At 43.1% G+C, this 20,204-nt stretch overlaps 1 protein-coding gene across 9 annotated transcripts in view; it reads left to right on the top strand.

Moving 5' to 3' along the window:
- The window catches only part of LOC137372162 (serine/threonine-protein phosphatase 6 regulatory ankyrin repeat subunit B-like), a 447,200-nt gene that overhangs the window by 110,964 nt on the left and 316,032 nt on the right, over positions 1-20,204 (top strand). For 8 of the 9 annotated variants that reach the window (XM_068035683.1, XM_068035680.1, XM_068035681.1 and 5 more), the window contains 3 exons: positions 2,061-2,261; positions 14,492-14,579; positions 16,049-16,191. In XM_068035683.1, the coding sequence (XP_067891784.1) occupies positions 2,061-2,261; positions 14,492-14,579; positions 16,049-16,191 (432 nt within the window). The remainder of the gene's footprint in view (positions 1-2,060; positions 2,262-14,491; positions 14,580-16,048; positions 16,192-20,204) is intronic. The other variant, XM_068035682.1, reaches the window with a different exon arrangement.

The raw sequence follows: 20,204 nt of genomic DNA, 5'->3' as shown, positions 1-20,204 counted from the left end.
ACAGGCCTGGGAGCCATCTGTGGATAGAGAAATGGAGTTGATGTTTCAGGTCAGTGACCATCAGAACTGGGAGTGCTTAGCAATGCAAACAGTTTTTAAAATTTTAGAGCAGGGTTGTCCAGTGTTTTCGGGTGGAGGGCCGCCTTCGGATATTTGCTTGGCCCGAGAGGCCGGTGAACAAATTTCAAAAGATAAAGGCATTAAAGATTTATCTTACGACTAAAAACAACAACAAATGTGCATTTTTGTGAAGAAGCTTTAAATGAGAAGACTAATTTATTGACTTACTTTCTTGTCACTATTTTGAAAACTGATTTAGTGACATAGCTGGCATTGTTTTTGCTTGTATAAGTAGTCAATCTGTGCCCACACACTTGATGTAGCGATGCAGAGTATTCTGGATAGATTTCCATGTCGGGAGCGTGTGCGTGCGTGCGTGCACGTCCCTCTTCCCCATCGTTCTGTCTCCAGCCCTGCTTGGGTCTGCAAAACAACAAACCCAACCCGAGCCCAACAGAACCATATCCAACCCAAGCCTGGCCCGGCCCAAGTCCTTCCATGTTTTTCCACGCCCGACCATCAGATTAGATTAGAGATACAGCACTGAAACAAGCCCTTCGGCCCACCGAGTCTGTGCCGACCATCAACCACCCAATTATACTAATCCTACACTAATCCCATATTCCTACCAAACATCCCCACCTGTCCCTATATTTCCCTACCACCTATCTATACTAATGACAATTTATAATGGCCAATTTACCTACCAACCTGCAAGTCTTTTGGCTTGTGGGAGGAAACCGGAGCACCCGGAGAAAACCCACGCAGATACAGGGAGAACTTGCAAACTCCACACAGGCAGTACCCAGAATTGAACCCGGGTCGCTGGAGCTGTGAGGCTGCAGTGCTAACCACTGCACCACTGTGCCGCCCTCAGTTAACGTACCTTCCGTTTTTCACTTTGTTGCTGATCTGCACAAGCTTAAACAACTGTAACAAAACCACCTTTCTACTCCAAAAACTAAATTAACGTCGGAGCCACTTACTTGTGATATAGCGTGTCCGACCCAGCTGGACCCGGAAGTGCAACCCAAACCTGACGTATGTCGTCGGATTCAGGTCGGGTAGCCGACCTTTACCGTGTTCCCAGTTCCCTGCTCCCCGTTCCCCACTCAGTGTTTCCCGCTCAGTGTTCCTTGCAGCAGCCATTGCCACAACAAGATACTTACCCTGCCTGTTTTATTTAAGTTGGGCTGAGCGGAGTCGGGAACCTGCCCATTGTGCAGGATACAGGACATTTACTGATTAGCGTGAAAGCAACAGGGGTGGCTGATCCAAGGGTACCTGTGCCGCAATCCACCAATCAGTGCTAATGCTGCCTGGGAAGCCCCCGTCAGTCACAGGGAATGACCAATCACAGACAGGGAGACCCTGCCCGTCCGACACCATTCCCATCTACATCCTCCGCCTGACATGCAGAGGAGCCATGAATCAGAGCTGAGCCACTGGCAGATTGGCGGGCCAGTTGGAAATCTTTGGTGGGCCAGATTCTGGCCCGCGGGCCGTATGTTGGATAACCCTGTTTTTGGGAAAGCGGGGAGGGGAGCAGAGGAAGAAGGAATAAAGGGCAATGTCTGTGATCGGTTGGAATGCAGGAGTGAAAAATGATAAAAGGGATGGTAATGGGACAAGCGCACAAACGAAAGGTGCTCGAGAGGACGCGTAAATGGGAAAAGCAAGAACTGACGTCAAAACAAAAGGTTGGAGGTTATGAAATTGTTGAACTCCGTGTTGAGTTTGGAAGGCTGTAAAGTGCCGAATTGAAGAACTGTTCTCTCTAAGCACTCCCAGTTCTGATGAAGGGTCACTGACCTGAAGCAGTTCTCTCTCCACAGATGCTGCCAGACCTGCTGAGTATTTCCAGTATTTTCTGTTTTTATTTCATATTTCCTGCTTCCCATAGTACTTTGATCTTGTAATAATTGTGAAATTGGAGTGGTTCAGGTAATATGTCTTGTGTTTTAACCACGATTGTGTCTAAGAAATCCTGATTCTTTCAGGAAGCAGTTCACGTTTTGATCAAGCACTCTGCAGATGTCAATGCTCGTGACAAAAATTGGCAGACGCCGTTGCATGTAGCAGCTGCAAATAAGGCAATGAAGTGTGCAGAAGCAATCATTCCATTGCTTAGCAGTGTCAATGTTTCTGATAGAGGAGGCAGGACAGCCTTGCATCATGCTGCACTCAATGGACATATAGAGGTACGTCAAACATTCCTAATCTTGCATGTCTCTGTGGGAAAGTGGAAAAGGGGATTTGTGCTTGGAAGCAGATGCTCACACTATAATTATAATTAACAGTAAAAGTTTCCAAGTCTGTTCTCGGTAAAATACTGACTGCATTGTCAACCCTTAAAGATGTATGTCATAGAGCCATTACGGTGCAGAAGGCTATTCAGCCGATCAAGTCCATGTCGACTCTCTGTCGAGCAATCTGTTCAGTCCCATTCCCCTGCTCGATACCCGTAGCCCTGCAAGTTTATTTCCCTCAAATGCCCATCCAATTTCCTTAAATGACCAACAGTGTAGGTTGGATCGGTTGATGCTGCTGCAGGACAACGTGGAAATCCAGTGGACTGGGAGAGCTATAATAATAACAATGGGATTAAAAAACAAGGAATTGGAAAAACTTACAAGGGATAGGAAGCTAACAGCAGGATTTTTACAAATATGAGAAAGACAGGAAGGGCAGATGCAGGCGAGGCTATAATGGATAATATGAAATGGCAGGCTTGTTAAATCTGTAATTTTTAACCATTTTTCACAGTGGAGTAAGACAACAAAATATCAATGATACAAGGAAATCTAAAAATCAAAGGGAGGAACATTAGCGGATTTAATATAAGTAGAACAATGGTAATGGAGAAAATAATTGGACTTGGAATAGACAAATCTCCAGAACCTAATGGTTTCCACCTCCATGTATGAAAAGAAAAAGGTGAGGAAACTGTAGTCAAATCAATCAACAAGGGGGCATGCATATTAGATTTAGTAATGAGCAATGAGTCCGATTTAGTTCACAGCCTAACATTTGTGAGCATTTATCTATTCATGACCATAATATGATCAAGTTCAGTGTAGTGTTTGAAAGTGAGAAATACGAAGCAGATACTAAGGGCTGGATTTTATGGGCCCCCCTGAGACGGGAGGGGGGCTGCCCATAGAATCGTGGTGGGGGACAGAGGGCCTGTTGCCAAGCGATTCTGCTGGGGGCGGAATAGGCCAATGATGGCCTTCCCACCCAGAGGCCAATTGAGGCTCTTAAGTTATTAACAACCACTTAAGGGCTTCCCCCTCCACCCTTGCCTCTGGGATTTAACCAGTGGCAGGGGGTGCCTCTGCCACGTGGCAAGGGCTCCCAGTAATATGAGGCGCCCTCCCTGGGTTCTTGTGTGGGTGGAGGTCCCTCCTCCGTGGGCAATCTGTGGCCCACGGAGGATGCCTGCTGGGAAAACATACACCTTCATGGACACCTCCCTCCCCCCCCCACACCGGGGCCTTCCAGACTGGCCCCGGCGACCCCGCCTCACTTAACTGTGGTCCAGGGTTCCAGCGCTGGGCCTGGATCCAAGGCCTATGCAGTACAGGCAGTGGCCAGTGCTCCCAATGGCGCTGCTGATACTGGTGAGCTGCCGTCGAATCACAGCTCTTGGAGTTGGGATCCCCATCTTTAAAGGAATGGAGATCCCGGCGCCTGGGAGGGTCTTGAAAAGGCAGAGGCGGGTTTCCTTCGCCTTTTCGGCCCAGCACTGGGAGCCCTGCCTGCTGCACAAAGTCCAGCCCTAAGATTCTAGATTTGAGAAAGGCTGCCTTCAGTGGGATGAGCGAGAGATTCTCCATTGTAAACTAGCTAAGTCTGTTAATGTGTAAAGCAACAGCAGTTTGGTGGGACTTTTTCAAAAAGGAATTCAATCTAATACTGAGCCAGTTTATACCCCTCAGGGGAAAGAGCTCTATTTGGCTAAAAAGACTGCCATGGACAACTGAAGAGGTATGAGCCAACATAAAACTAAAAGGAAAAGTATATAAAAATTCAAAAAGTAGCATCGAACCTGGCAAATGGGAAAAATACCAAGAACAGCAAAGGGTGACAAAATAGATAGTAAGAGCCACAAAAAGGGAGTATGAAAAGAAACTTGCAGGGGATATCAGAATCAACACTCATGATTTTTACTATCATATTAGGAAAAAGAGGGTGGTCAGGATCATTGTGGGTCCCTTTAAAACCGATAATATGGTCAATTAAGCTAAGGAAATGGCAGACATGTTGAAAAATTACTTTGCATCAATATTACAGTAGGGGAAGAGGTCAACATGCTGGAAATCTCAAGGAAACTAGTACTGAATTGTTGTCAAGACACTAAAAGCTTTCCAAGAATATTAGCAAATCGAGGGGAAAAAGGGAGGGAAGAACTTGAAACAATCACTATCACTAGAGAAAAAGTATGAGGAAAACTAATGGGACTAAAGGCTGATAAATCCCCTGAATCTGTTGGACTGCATCCTGGGGTCTTAAAAGAAGTGGCTGCAGAGATAGTGGATGAATTGGTTGTTATCTTCCGAAATTCCCTAGATTCTGGAAAGGTTCCAGAGGATTGGAAATGTAACACCTCTATTCAAGAAAGGAGGGAGACCATAGATCAGTTACCATAACATCAGTCATATTGGGGAAAATGATGGAATCCATTATTAAGGAAGACGTAGCAGGACATTTAGAAAAGTATCGTACAATCAAGCAGAGCCAACATGGTTTATGAAAGGGAAGCCGTGTTTGGCAAATTTATCAGAGTTCTATGAGGATATAACGAACTGGGTGGCTAAGGGGGAGCCAGTAGATTTAGTGTATTTGGATTTCCAAAAGGCATTCAATAAGGTGCCACATAAAATATTACTACACAAGATAAGAGCTCATGGTGTAGGGGGTAATATAATCATGAATAGAGGATTGACTAAGTACTAGGAAATAGAGTGTCAGGTTAAATGGGGCATTTTCAGGTTGGCAAACTGTAACTAGTGGGATGCCACAGAGATGAGTGCTGGGGCCTCAACTATTTACAATCTATATTAATGACTTAGGAAATAGGAGCAGGACGTGGATGAAGGGGGAGAGTGCATTGTCGCCAAATTTGCTGATGACACTGTTATGACCTCAGTGAGACGGTTATTATTAAAACAGGAAATATGAACTCTCCAGACCAATTTCAAGAATTACATGACAATATTTCCCATTTTAAGACTTTTATTAGAACAACTAAACTAAAAGAAATCCCCATGAACTAAATAGTACTTTGTAAGTAGTTGATACCCCAAATTACATAGAAAGGTATTTTCTTCCCTTATTAAAACACTTGACAACTGTACACCACACTTATGCGTTACACAGACTTCCTTGATGGCGAAATCTTAGCAGTTAAAAGTCCCAAATTCCTCACAATAGCAATGGGTTGGATCTCTCAGACCTTTCTCAAAGTCGATGTCCTCCTTGCTCCAAGCACTTTCGACCAGGACTTCCGTGAAAAAGGTGATCCCCAGTGATCCTCTTGGTCTTTTTGTTTTCAACTTTCAAAACAGGTTCAAGTCTTCGCAGCCTTTCACTCTATCAGTCTTCTGAGAGCAGGTGTTCCCTCTCTCTCTGAGGCTGCTACCATTTGTCGTCTTCCTTACAGCCTGCTCGCCTTCAGAAAATTTGTTGAATTTATCCGGAATCAAAAGTCAATAGTCTTTTATAATATGCAGAGTCCACAAATCTGGCTACAGCAGAGCCAACCAGACTTCCATTGTTACCAGGTATTAACTGCCATTCGTATTTACATTTTCAAAACTGGTGACTTTGTTTACGATCTGCAAGTCTGGGAGGTGCAACCCATTGTTCTTCACATGTTATGCCCCTGCAGTCTCTGCTTTTGAAAAAGATCTTTGATCTGGATTCTTTGTTGTCCTAGTAACTGAGATCCCTGTCTTGTCTTTAAGCAGAGTTGATGTGAGGTCACCTGACTTCTCTGATTCCTTTTTAAACCACATTAAACATCACAGTTTTGAAAACAAAGTCCAGCGTTCAAAACAATACAATGTTAGATAGGAAACCAGGTAGTCAACAGTTTACAAAGAGTCTGCAAAGGGATATAGATAGATTAAGTGAGTGGGCAGAAATTTTGCAAATGGAGCATTAATGTGGGAAAATGTGAGGTTATCTACTTTTGGTAGAGAGAATAGAAAAGCAGAATATTTAATTGGAGAGAGATTACAGAATGCTATGGTACAGGGATCTGGGTGTCTTCGTACATGAATTGTAAAAAGTTACCATGCAGGTACAGCAAGTAATTAGGAAGGCAAATGGAATATTGGCTTTTATTGCAAGGGGAATGGAATATAAAAGTAGGATATCTTGCTACAACTGTACAAGGTGTTGGTGAGACCACACCTGGAATACTGCGTACAGTTTTGGTCTCCTTATTTAAGGAGAGATATACTTGCATCGGAGGCAGTTAATTCACGAGGTTGATTCCTGGGATGAATGGGTTGTTTTAGGAAAGGTTGAGCAGATTGAACCTACACTCATTGGAGTTTAGAAGAATTAGAGGTGATCTTACTGAAGATTCTGAGGAGGCTTGACAGGGTAGATGCTGAGAGGATGTTTCCCCTCGTGGAGGAATCTAGAACGTGGGGCGCAGAGTTTCAGAATAAGGGGTCTCCCACTTAAGACGGAGATGAGGAGGAATTTCTTCTCTAGGGTGGTCGTTAATCTTGGGAATTCTCTTCCCCAGAGAGCAGTGGAACCTGGGTCATTAAATATTTTCAAGACTGAGTTAGAGAAATTTTTGATCTACAAGGGAGTCGTGGGTTATGGGGGCAGGCAGGAAAGTGGAGTTAAAGCCACAGTCAGATTAGCCATGATCTTATTGGTGGAGCAGGCTCGAGGGGCCAAATGGCCTACTTCTCCTATTTTTTATGTTCTTGAGCTCACAGGGATGAAGAAAGTAATGGCACTAAAGAGTGACAAATCCCCAGGATCAGCTGGTTTCCATCCAAGAATTTTAAAGGAAGTAGGTGAGAACATTGCAAATGCCGTAACTATAATCTTTGACGGTTCTCTCGATTCAGGGACCATTCCATTAGCTTGGAAGATTGCGCATACCACTCCACTGTTTAAGGAGGGAGAGGGAGGAAGCCAGAGAATTTTGGACCTGTTGTCAGGAAATTACTAGGTCTATAATTAAGGATAGGGTGACTGAACACCTTAAAAATTTTCATCTGATCAAAGAGAGCCAGCATGGAATGTTGAAGGGTTGGTCCTGCCAGATGAGCCTGATCAAATTTGTTTGAAGAGGTGTCTGGGGAATGTCAATGGATGCTATTTATATGGCCTTCAGAAGACATTTGATAAAGTCCCTCATAAGAAACCTTTAGCTAAAGTTGAATCCTGTGCAATTGAAGGCAAATTATTGACCTGGTTAGGAAACTGGTTGCAAATTGGAAGGAGACAGAGAGTAGGGGTAATAGGCAGCTACTCTAATTAGCAGGGCATGACTCGTGGTGTCCCACAAGGATCTGTGTTGGAGCTTCAACTATTTTCTGTATTTACTAATGATGGAATAGAAAGCCACATATCCAAATTTGCCAATTACATAAAATTAGCGGCATTGTAATATAGATGGATGCATAAAATTGCAAAGAGATATTGACAGATTAAGTGAATGGGCAAAACAGTGACAAATGGATTTGTAGACAAATGTTTATCCACTTAGAACTTAAAAAGGACAGAACAGGGTACTTTCTAAATAGCAAAGAACTAGTAATGGTGGAGGTACAAAGATACTTGGCGGTCCAGGTACACAGATCATTAAAATATCATGGACAGGTACAGAAAATAATCAAAAAGGGTATTGGGATGCTGTTTTTTATATCTAGTTGTATTCCCTCAAATTTAGAAGACTAAGTGATAATTTGATATAAGTTTTCAAGATATGATGGGGAGCAGGGTGGATAAAGAGAAACTATTTCTGCTGGTTGGGGTGTCTAGGACCAGGGGGCATAAACTAACAATTAGAGCAGACCTTTCAGGAGTGAACTTGGGAAACACTTCTGCACGCAAAGGGCTGGCTGGATTTTGCTCCCAGCCCCATCGGGTTCCCTGGCCATGGTGGCGGGGCGGGGTGGGGGGGGAAGAAAATCAGAATGGCAGCTGCCGACACGGAATACAATGCTGGGATTTTCAGGCCATAGCTTTCCAGTGGCGGGGAAGCTCCGTGGTGGCCCCTCTGCCACTCTGCAACAAGACCCGACTTAGCATATTTAAATAACACATTGCATGAATTAAAATATAAACCACAGCGATCTCGCCTTCAGTTCCTGATCCTCAGCACGACGAGTGACACTTGCACCTTCAATTTCCTGTCCAGGGAATGCTGGCGCCACCGAGGTGGGGAGGGGTGAACTCTGCACTCTGATGGGTGGGGGCGGGGGGGGGGTATGTTGAAGGGGAGGGGTGAACTCTGGACTCTGATGGGTGAGGAGGGCATGGGTTAAATCTGCATTTTGTATATAGGAAAGGGGTGAACTTTGCACCTTGTGTATAGGCAAGTGGGGGAAGGGGTCAACTCTGCACTTTGTTGAACTGTCTGCAGGGCTGGCAGCCTTTTCAAAATGACACCAGCATCTGCTTCCAGATCGGTGATGCCATGAATGGCGTTGCCAATGCTGCGCCTGCCATGTGATTGGGGCAGTAGGGGCAGCTGCCATGAATAGCGGCGGCGCCGGTCTCATGTGGGACGGCTGCCATTTTCTGTGCAAAATCCAGCCCAAAGAGTGGTACAAATGTGGAACACTCTTCTGTAAACGGCAATTGATGCTAGATCAGTTTTGAATTTTACATGCTAGATTGTTGAGGCTGTTGTTAACCAAAGGTATTAAGCAATTTGGGGAAAAGACTGGTATAGAGTTAGGTCGCAGATCAGTCATGATCTCAATGAATGGCAGAACCGGCTCAAGTGACTAAATGGCCTAATGTCATAATATTCTAATGTTCTCTAGATTCAGGAATTATGCCTTTAGATTGGAAAATTGCATCATTTAAGAAGGGAGGGAGAAAGCTGGTTACTCCAGACCTGTCAGTTTAACAGCAGTTGTGGGGAAGTAAGTATAATCCACCATCAAAGATAAGGTGACTGAATACTTGGACAAGTATCAGCTGATTGAAGGAAGTCAGCATGAATTTGTGAAGGGTTGGTCATTTCTGCACTGCACTGCACTGCTGAATTACAAGAAAGCCCCCAGCGAGTTAACATCCTTAGCACTTAAAGCCGCCAGAAGCAACGCGCAAAGAACAGTCAGGCGTTGTGCAAATGACCACTGGCAACACCTATGCAGTCGTATTCAGCTGGCCTCTGACACAGGAAACATCAGAGGAATGTATGATGGCATTAAGAGAGCTTTTGGGCTAACCATCAAGATGACTGCACCCTCCCACCCCGCCCCCCCCCCCCCCCCCCCAAGACTAAATCAGGGGAAACAAGCAAATGGACCGCTGGGTGGAGCACTACCTAGAACTGTTCTCCAGGGAAAATGATGTCACTGATACCGCCCTCAATGCAGCCCAGTCTCTGCCAGTGATGGATGAGCTGAACGAACAGCCAACAAATTCGGAACTCAGTGATGCCATTGATTCTATAGCCAATGGAAAAGCCCCTGGAAAGGACGGCATTAACCCGAAATAATCAAGAGTGCCAAGCCTGCTATACTCTCAGCACTCCATGTACTGCTTTGCCTGTGCTGGGGTGAGGGAGCAGTACCACAGGACATGCGTGATGCCAATATCATCACCCTCTAGAAGAACAAGGGTGACTGCAGTCACTACAACAACTACCGTGGAATCTCCCTGCTCAGCATAGTGGGGAAAGCCTTCGCTCGAGTCGTTTTAAACAGACTCCAGAAGCTGGCTGAGCGTGTCTACCCTGAGGCACAGTGCAGCTTTCGAGCAGAGAGATCCACCATGGACATGCTGTTCTCCCTTCGTCAGCTACAGGAGAAATGTCATGAACAACGGATGCCCCTCGACGTTGCCTTCCTAGATCTCACCAAAGCCTTTGACCTCGTCAGCAGACGTAGTCGCTTCAGACTACTAGCAAAGATCAGATGCCCACCAAAGCTACTAAGTATCATTACCTCATTCCATGACAATATGAAAGGCACAATTCAGCATAACGGTGCCTCATCAGACCCCTTTCTTATCCTGAGTGGCATGAAACAGGGCTGTGTTCTCGCATCTACACTGTTTGGGATCTTCTCACTGTTGCTCTCACATGCGTTTAAGTCTTCAGAAGAATTTTGCTCCACACAAGATCAGATGGCAGGTTGTTCAACCTTGCCCATCTTAGAGCTAAGACCAAAGTACGGAAAGTCCTCATCAGGGAACTCCTCTTTGCTGACGAATTTGCATTAACATCCCACACAGAAGAGTGCCTGCAGAGACTCATCGACAGGGTTGCGGCTGCCTGCAACCAATTTGGCCTAACCATCAGCCTCAAGAAAACGAACATCATGGGACAAGATGCCAGAAATGACCCATCCATCAATATCGGCGACCACGCTCTGGAAGTGGTTCAAGAGTTCACCTACCTAGGCTCAACTATGACCAGTAACCTGTCTCTTGATGCAGAAATCAAAAAGCGCATGGGAAAGGCGTCTGCTGCTATGTCCACACTGGCCAAGAGGGTGTGGGAAAATGGGGCACTGACACGGAACACAAAAGTCTGAGTGTTTCAAGCCTGTGTCCTCAGTACCTTGCTCTACGGCAGCGAGGCCTGGAGAACGTATGTCAGCCAAGAGCGCCCTCTCAACACATTCCATCTTCGCTGTCTCCAGAGAATCCTTGGCATCAGGTGGCAGGACCGTATTTCCAACACAGAAGTCCTGGAGGCGGCCAACATCCTCAACATATACGCCCTACTGAGCCAGCGGCGCTTGAGATGGCTTGGCCATGTGAACCGCATGGAAGATGGCAGGATCCCCAAGGACGCATTGTACAGTGAGCTTGTCACTGGTATCAGACCCACTGGCCGTCCATGTCTCCGCTTTAAAGACGTCTGCAAATGCGACATGAAGTCCTGTGACATTGACCACAAGTTGTGGGAGTCTGTTGCCAGCGATTGCCAGAGCTGGCGGACAGCCATAAAGGCGGGGCTAAGGAGAGGCGAGTCAAAGAGACTTAGCAGTTGGCAGGAAAAGTGACAAAAGTGTAAGGAGAGAGCCAACTGTGTAACAGCCCCAACAACTAATTTTATGTGCAGCGTCTGTGGAAGAGTCTGTCACTCTAGAATTGGCCTTTATAACCACTCCAGGCGCTGCTCCACAACCACTGACCACCTCTAGGCGCTTACCCATTGTCTCTCGAGACAAGGAGGCCAAAGAAGAGGTCATTTCTGACTAATTAATTAGTGGAATTTATTCAGGAGGTCACGAGCATGTTGAATAGGAGAATGCCCATGGATGTTGTGTGTATGACATCCAGAAGGCATTTAATAAGATTCAACAAAAGGGATTATTAGCGAAAATGAGAGTGTACGGAATGGGTCAGCAATTGTTTAGAAGGTAGGAAACAGAAAGGAGGAATGAAGGGTTTGTTCTTTAATTGGTGGGATATGACAAGTGGTGTTTCCTGGGGACCTGTACTGGGGGCTCAGCTTTTCACTATATATATATATATATTTAATGACGGATGAGGGAATAGAGTTGTATACCCTAGTTTGCAGAGGAAGCACAGTTAGTTGAGTATTGAGTACATGGGAGCAGGAAGTTTAAAAAGGGGCATGCACAGACAGAGTGAATGAGGAAAACTATAACAAATAGATTTCAATGTGGGAAACTGAGGTCGACCATTTTGGGTCTGTAAAAGAGAAATTGCATATTTTCTTGATGGTAGACTAAGACCTTCAAAAAAGCAGAAACAGCACCACGAATGCTGATCGTTCAAGGCTGCCTCAATTACATCGAGAATATGTGAAAACAAGTCGTTCCTCTGGCTTTGTAACTTAAGCCATGGGTATGTCAAAAATTCTTTCACTTGAGACGATAAATGCAATACATCAAAGCCCAAAGCAGAAAGTACAAAAGATGAAGTCACAAACGTCTTGTTGCATTACTTGCATGATTTTAAGCATTTTATGCTTCACAGTGGATATATTTTTAATCTTTTTATTTTAAAAATGGGTTTTTAATAGACTAACCAAACCATAATTTTCTGCAAAGTTACTATCATTCTCCCACATCTAACCTCTACCGTTGTTCACAGAGACAGTATATCCCATCTGCCTCCCAAACCCTTTTAAAATGATCCTCTCTTTCAGTCGTCCCAATTCACACTGGCACCATGCTAACCATTGGGAAATCCACTTCGATATTTAGGTGTTACATCTGTAATTATGAACACCCACTTGAAAATAATCAAGGCAAGGTCACTCCGAAATATAAAAGGAAAATAAACATTTGTGGTTGCTCAAGAATTGGATCCAGCTCAAATGGTAAAATAAACCAATAATGAGAGACTGTTTTACCATTTTGTGAAAATTTATGACAATGACTACACTTCAAAAGTACTTAATTGATGGTCGAACCCTTTGGGATCCCCACCCAAGGCTGTGAAAACTTCTAAATAAATGCAAATATTTATTTTGCTACAAGCCAGGAAACGCTAGTCTGTGTGAGTTACCTCTCAACTGAGGTAGTGTGAGAGGTGCTACCAGTGGCCTCCGTATGCTTCTGAGTTAAGGTCTCTGCTCTCAGGCACATTGTGGAGAGAACACTTTTGAGACAGGGTCAGCGAATTGGTGTTTGCTGATAAGAATCAGAGACCAAGCCCATACTCGTCAGCGCTGTTTCTACCAAAGACCTGCTGCTAATGCAAGAAATTCACGTTGCTACAGAATTCTCATGAGGAAAGCAGTTCTTGTTGGGATCCTCTCCAGTAGCAGCCACATTCAGGTTGAATCAGAGCAGAGAGGAAATGAAAGGAAAATAAATGAAGGTGAGAGAAATGGGACAGAGGCAGAAAGCAGTCCTTGGGGACTTGTCCTCTTAAATTTAATCTGGCATTCTTCTCCTCCAAGTAAGCAGGTATTCTTCCATTCTCCCATTCAAGTTAGCATTTCCAAAATTCTTTGTGGCACTTTTTCTTCCCCCTCCCATGCTTATGTTATTGTTGCCACTCTCCATTCCACCCAACTACTTTACTCTTTCCCGCCCCTCCCCAAGGATTTCTTTCTGCTTCTGTCCTATTTCTCTCACCTTAATTTATTTTCCTTTCCTTTCCTCTCTGCTCTGATTCAACCTGAATGTGGCTGCGACAAGAGAGGATCCCAACAAGAACTGCTGTCCTCATGAGAATTCTGTAGCAACGTTGGTTTCTTGCATTAGCAGCAGGTCTTTGGTAGAAATAGCACTGACGAGTATGGGCTTGATCTCTGATTCTTATCAGCAAACATTAATTTGCTGACCCTGTCTCAAAAGTGTTCTCTCCGCAACACGCCTGAGAACCTAACCCAGAAGAGTACTGAGGCCACTGGTGGCTCCTCTCACACCACCTCAGTTGAGAGGTAACTCACACAGACTAGTGTTTCCTGGCCTGTGGCAAAAGAAATATTTGCATTTATTTAGAACTTTTCACAACCTTGGGGATCCCAAAGGGCTCGATTATCAATTAAGTACTTTTGAAGTGTAGTCATTGTCATAAATTTTCACAAAATGGTAAAACAGTCTCTCATTTTTGGTTTATTTTACCATTAGAGCTGGATCTAATGTTTGCAAATCTTGAACAACCACAAATGTTTATTTTTCTTTTATATTTTGGAGGGACTTTGCCTTGATTATTTTCAAGTGGGTGTTCATGATTACAGATGTAACACCTAAATATCGCAGTGGATTTCCCAGTGGTTAGCATGGTGCCAGTTGTCATTAAGTCATGCAAATACTAAAATAATGCAAACGTATTTTGTGGCTAAAATACTGCTGGTGTTAAAACATTGAAAACATATATTTACTTAGAGAAACTGCTTGTATGTACTTTCCTCGCTTCATGGAATTTTTACTTTGTTTTTGATGTCAGTGCATTGGGTATCTCTCTTCAAAGAGGAATTGTGTAAATGTTGAAATTTTTGTGGTGACAAGGCTATGACACACAATAGATGATGCAGTGACATTTGCAGTTTTTTCATTTACTGCATTTTCTGGCTGTCACACTTCGAGAGAACTCTCTTCAGCATCATTCACTTTTCACATTGGAAATTTGTGTCTGTTATACCGACTGTTACTTTAGAAAACTTTATCTCCATTAGATCCAATTTGTATTGACATTCAAATCCAAATGATGCAATGATTTTGAATTTTTTAAACTTTTACTGCAGTATTTTTCTTTCTCTTCCTTCCTTTCCCTCGGCTTCAAGATGGTAAATCTCTTATTAGCAAAAGGGGCCAATATTAATGCTTTTGATAAGAAGGACAGAAGGGCCTTGCACTGGGCAGCTTACATGGGTAAGTAATATTGTGTTCCAAGTATCTCTGAATGATTAAACTGATTATGCAATATTTAATCTGCATATGAACTGATAATGTATCAAGTTTCATTTGTTTATGAAAGATGAAATTATTTTTCATTTGACGTTGGCACCTATCCATTACAATTTTGTCCTTTTCCTCGGACATGAATTCTTCCATGAATTCTGTTTCTTGTTTGATTACCACGTAGACAAATGTGGGAAGGCACGGCAGATTTCCTGAATTTTGTTCCCTTTTACGTGTTTGTGTAAATATTCTGATCCATTTCATGTCATGTTGTGAAGAAATTCAGGTTGTGACATGAAATCTCTTTGTGAAATATTTCTTTGCACAGTGCATTATGAGCAACCTAAATGATATGACTACATGCATTCTACTATTTTCTAATAAATTTGATTCTGAATTTTGACCAGTAATGTGGGTGTGAGTTCTGACTCCCTTACTTCCAAAGCCTTTTGACCAGGTGCAAGCCTGCATGACACAACCCAGGAATGTGATGGAACACTCTCCATTTGCCTGATGCATGCAGCTACAACAACACTCAAAAAGCTCAACATCAGTTGGGATCAAGCAGTCCACTTGATCAGCACCTCATCCACTTGCCTAAACATCCACCTTCTTCAGAACTGGAGTACCATAGCTGCAGCATGCATCATCTACAGGATGCACTGCAACAGCACACCAAGGCTGTTTTGACAGGACCACCCAAACCCACGACTTTCACTAGCTAGAAGGACAAAGGCAACAGGTGTATGGGAACACCATCACCTCCAATTCATGCACCATCATGATATGGAGATAAAAACAGAAAGTGCTGGAAATACACAGCAGGTCTGGCAGCATCTGTGGAGCGAGAAAGAGTTAACATTTCAGGTCTGTGACCTTTCATCAGAGTTCTGATGAAAGGTCACAGATCTGAAACATTACTGTTTCTGTCTCCACAGATCTGCCAGACCTGCTGTGTATATCCAGCACTTTCTGTTTTTATTTAAGATTTCCAGCATCTGCAGTATTTTGCTCTCATGATATGGAGATATATTCCTTGCTGGATCAAAATTCTGGAATTCTCTACCAAATAAAATTGTGGACTCATCTTCACCCATGGACTGCAGCAATTCATGAAAATCCATTATTATTTTCTCAGGCCAACTAGGGATGGGCAATAAGTGCCAGTGTTGCCTACATCATGAAAATGAATAAACTAAAACAAAAATTAGAATTTGCTGTGCAGAGAGCCTGCATCTATTTTATCCCATGATATCTAATTTTATTTATATTCTGTTTAACATCAGAAATTTATAGTAAAATAAACGTCTAGGTTTGGAAAGTCATGAAGACTTAATGGGTGTTGAGGGTTTGGCGTATTTTGTCCATTCTCCATGTAAAAACAACAGGGAAAGGTGATGTATTTCATTCTATGTATAATATGAAATTTTGTACTGTAGGTCATGTAGAAGTAGTTTCTTTGCTGTTGAATCATGGAGCCGAAGTTACTTGCAAGGATAAAAAGGGTTATACTCCACTACATGCAGCTGCATCTAATGGACAGATTAATGTGGTGAAACTACTGATTAATCTTGCTGTGGAGGTAAGTGTTGTTTCCTTGCAAAATGTAAGGAGCTAGTGTGTTTATTTTCTCCTCAAAAAGTGCAGTGAAAAAAATGTACAATCAAATAGGTGAGAAGCCAGCAGGTGAATAGAAACAGAACAAAAGGTACATTTCTAGCTCTCATTTGTGTTTTGCTCCCAAAAAGCATTAGCTTGGCTCAGTGGTAATATATTGTCAGAAGGTTGTTGGTTCAGACCTCACTTCAAAGATTTGAACATACAATCCAGCTTAAAACTTCATTGCAGTATTGAGGGGAGTGCTGCATTGGTGGAAGTGCTGTCTTTTGCATAAGATGTTAAACTGAGGGCCCCGTCTGCCTGTTCAGGTGGATGTAAACAAAAATCCCTAGTACTATTGGAAGAAGAGCAGAAGGTTTGCCTGGTGTACTGGTTAATATTTATCTCACAACCAACACTGCCAAAAATAATTAATTGGTACATTATTTTATTGTTATGCACAAATTAGTTGCCATGTAACTATGACTACTCTTCAAATCATTGCGTGTGAAGCATTTTGGTATGTCCTGAGGACATGAAAGGGTCTGTATAAATATAAGACTTTTTTCGTAAAAAGATGAAAGAATTTTTTTTTAAATGTGCTTTTTTAGAGCTGTTGGCTTCATTAAAGCACCATTAAGATTCAGCATGGGAAGTACAAAATTGAACTGCCATTCAGAAGAGGGGCCGATCATAGTGTCATAGAGTTACACAACACAGAAACAGGCCCTTCGGCCCATCGTGTCTGTGCCAGCCATCAAGCACTTAACTATTCTAATCCCATTTTCCAACACTTGGCCCGTAGCTTTGTATGCAATGGCGTTTCAAGTGCTCATCTAAATACTTCTTAAATGTTGAGGGTTCCTGCCTCTACCACCTCTTCAGGCAGTGCGTTCCAGAATCCAACCACCCTTTGGGTGAAAAATATTTTCCTCAAATCCCCTCTAAACCTCCTGCCCCTTACCTTAAATCTATGCCCCCTGGTTCTTGACCTCTCTGCTAAGGGAAAAAGTTTCTTCCTATCTAACCTATCAATGCCCCTCATAATTTTGTATACCTCAATCAGGTGTTCCCTTCAGCCTTCTCTGCTCTAAGGAAAACAACCCTAGCCTATCCAGTCTCTCTTCATAGCTGAAATGCTCCAGCCCAGGCAACATCCTGGTGAATCTCCTCTGTACTCTCTCCAGTGCAATCACATCATTCCTATAGTGTGGTGCCCAGAACTGTACACAGAATCCAGCTGTGGCCTAACTAGCATTTTATACAGCTCCATCATAACCTCCCTGCTCTTATATTCTATGCCTTGGCTAATAAAGGCAAGTATCCCATATGCCTGCCTAACCACCTTATCTACCTGTGCTGCTGCCTTCAGTGATCTATGGACAAGTGCACCAAGGTCCCTCTGTACTTCCTAGGGTCCTACAATCCATTGTATATTCCCTTGTCTTGGTAGTCCTCCCACAATGCATCACCTCACACTTCTCAGGATTAAATTCCATTTGTCACTGCTCCGCCCATCTTACCAGCCCATCTATATCGTCCTGTAATCTAAGGTTTTCCTCCTCACTATTTACGACACTACCAATTTTCGTGTCATCTGCGAACTTACTGATCATACCTCCTATATTGACGTCTAAATCATTAATGTACACTACAAGCAGCAAGGGTCCCAGCACCGATCCCTGCGGTACACCACTGGTCACAGGCTTCCACTCGCAAAAACAACCCTTGACCATCACCCTCTGCCTCCTGTCACTAAGCCAATTTTGGATCCATTTTGCCAAATTGCCCTGGATCCCATGGGCTCTTACCTTCTTAACCAATCTCCCATGTGGGACCTTGGTTATCAAAAGCCTTACTGAAGTCCATGCAGACTACCATCAGCTGCTTTACCCTCATCTACACATCTCGTCACCGCCTCAAAATTCAATCAAGTTAGTGAGACACAATCTCCCCCTGACAAAGCCATACTGATTATCCCTGATTAATCCCTGCCTCTCCAAGTGGAGATTAATCCTGTCCTTCAGAATTTTTTTCAGTAGTTTCCCTACCACTGATGTTGGACTGACCGTGCTGTAATTACCTGGTTTATCCCTGCTACCCTTCTTGAATAATGGTACCACATTTGCTGTCCTCCAATCCTCTGGTACCTCTCCTGTGGCCAGAGAGTATTTGAAAATTTGTGTCAGAGCCCCTGCTATCTCCTCCCTTGCCTCACACAGCCTGGGATACAACTCATCTGGGCCTGGGGATTTATCCACTTTTAAGCCCACTAATGCCCTTTCAATGCTAATATGTTCAAGTATATCACAATCCCTCTCCCTGATCTCTACACCTACATCGTCCTTCTCCATAGTTAACACAGATGAAAAGTAATCATTTAAAACCTCACCTACGTCCTCCGGCTTCCCACACACATTGCCACTTTGGTCCCTAATGGGCCTTACTCTTTCCCTGGTTATCCTTTTGTCCTGGTTATCCTCTTGCCCTTAATATACTTATAAAATGCCTTAGGATTTTCCTTTATCTTGCCCGCCAGTATTTTTTTCATGTCCCCTGTTCACTCTCCTAATTACTTTTTTAAGTACACTACTTTTTGAACTACACTTTCTATACTCCTCTAGTGCCTCTGCTGTTTTCAGGGCTCTGAATCTGCCATAAGCCTCCTTTTTTTCCTTATCCAATCCTCTATATCCCTTGACATCCAGGGTTCCCTGGACTTGGTCCTGCCCTTCACCTTAACTGGAACAGGTTGGCTCTGAACTCTCACTATTTCATCTTTGAATGACTCCCTGATGTAGACTTTCCTACAAGTCGGTGCTCCCAGTCCACTTTGGCAAGATCCTGTTTTATCATATTGAAATCTGCCTTCTTCCAATTCACTACCTTTATTTCCAGTCCATCTTTGTCCTTTTCCATAACTACCTTAAATCTTAGAGTTATGGTCACTATCCCCGAAATGCTGCCCCACTGACACATCTACCACTTATCTGGCTTCATTCCCTAGGATTAGGTCCAGTACTGCCCCTTCTCTTTTAAGACTTTCTACGCGCTGGCTCAAAAAGCTCTCTCCTATATGCATTTTAAGCATTCCGCCCCCTTTTAAATAATAAATAATAATTCAAATAACAGATGATGCCTATATTGGAAAAATTATCAGTGATGGAAAAAGAATGTGCGGTCACATAGTCTTTATTAATCTGACCGCCATTGCTGACACTGACACTTAGGTGACTGCCAGTTCATACATTTCATTCACTTATTTCAGTGAAGGTATTGCATTCATCCATATTAAGACTCGCTGACAATGTTGGCTATAATTAATTATTTTGAGTGTGTGAACTTGCAACAAGAGTAGGAGCTTTGCTTCTAATGGGGGTTGTTGAGGAACTACTTATTTGTCAAAATATCTGACAGTGGCTTCATGTTCCAATCTGTAAAACTAGTTACATTAAATTTTTGAGTCATTTTGGTTCAGCTTTGTGAATCCCTATGAGATTGTGTGCTAATTTCGCTGTTTGAAATGTGTACTGTTACAACTGCAGCGATTGGCTGGTTTTCCGCTATTAGTTTCTCTGGTAATATTGGGGGCACCCACCTTTTTTATTGGTGGGTGTACATGTGACAGAAGGTAGTTGCTTAACTCATTTTAAGCAGAAGAGGAAAATAAACCCACAGGTGTTTTAAATCCTTTTAAGGAATCTGACTTTTTTTTTACAAGTTTAGTGTTTTTAAGTTGCATAAATGAAGTTTAAAAAAATAAATAATCCATATATGTCTGAAGGAAAAGGGTATTTAAGGAAAGTTAAATTTTAGATACAAATGTATAATTTGCAATTTTTCCTCTAATATGTTTTTTTTAAATGAAGGCATAAGACCTGGTTCAGCATGGTGACTAGTTAATGTGGGGCAGAATTAGCATTGAGTGACTTCTTTCTGTCTCATTCATTCATGCTACCTTACTCTATTCATTTCAACCTACGAATGTTTCATATC

This window comes from Heterodontus francisci, chromosome 7 (assembly GCF_036365525.1).
Source record: "Heterodontus francisci isolate sHetFra1 chromosome 7, sHetFra1.hap1, whole genome shotgun sequence".
Taxonomy (NCBI): Eukaryota; Metazoa; Chordata; class Chondrichthyes; order Heterodontiformes; family Heterodontidae; genus Heterodontus; species Heterodontus francisci.
This window is presented reverse-complemented; position numbering and strand designations above follow the sequence as displayed.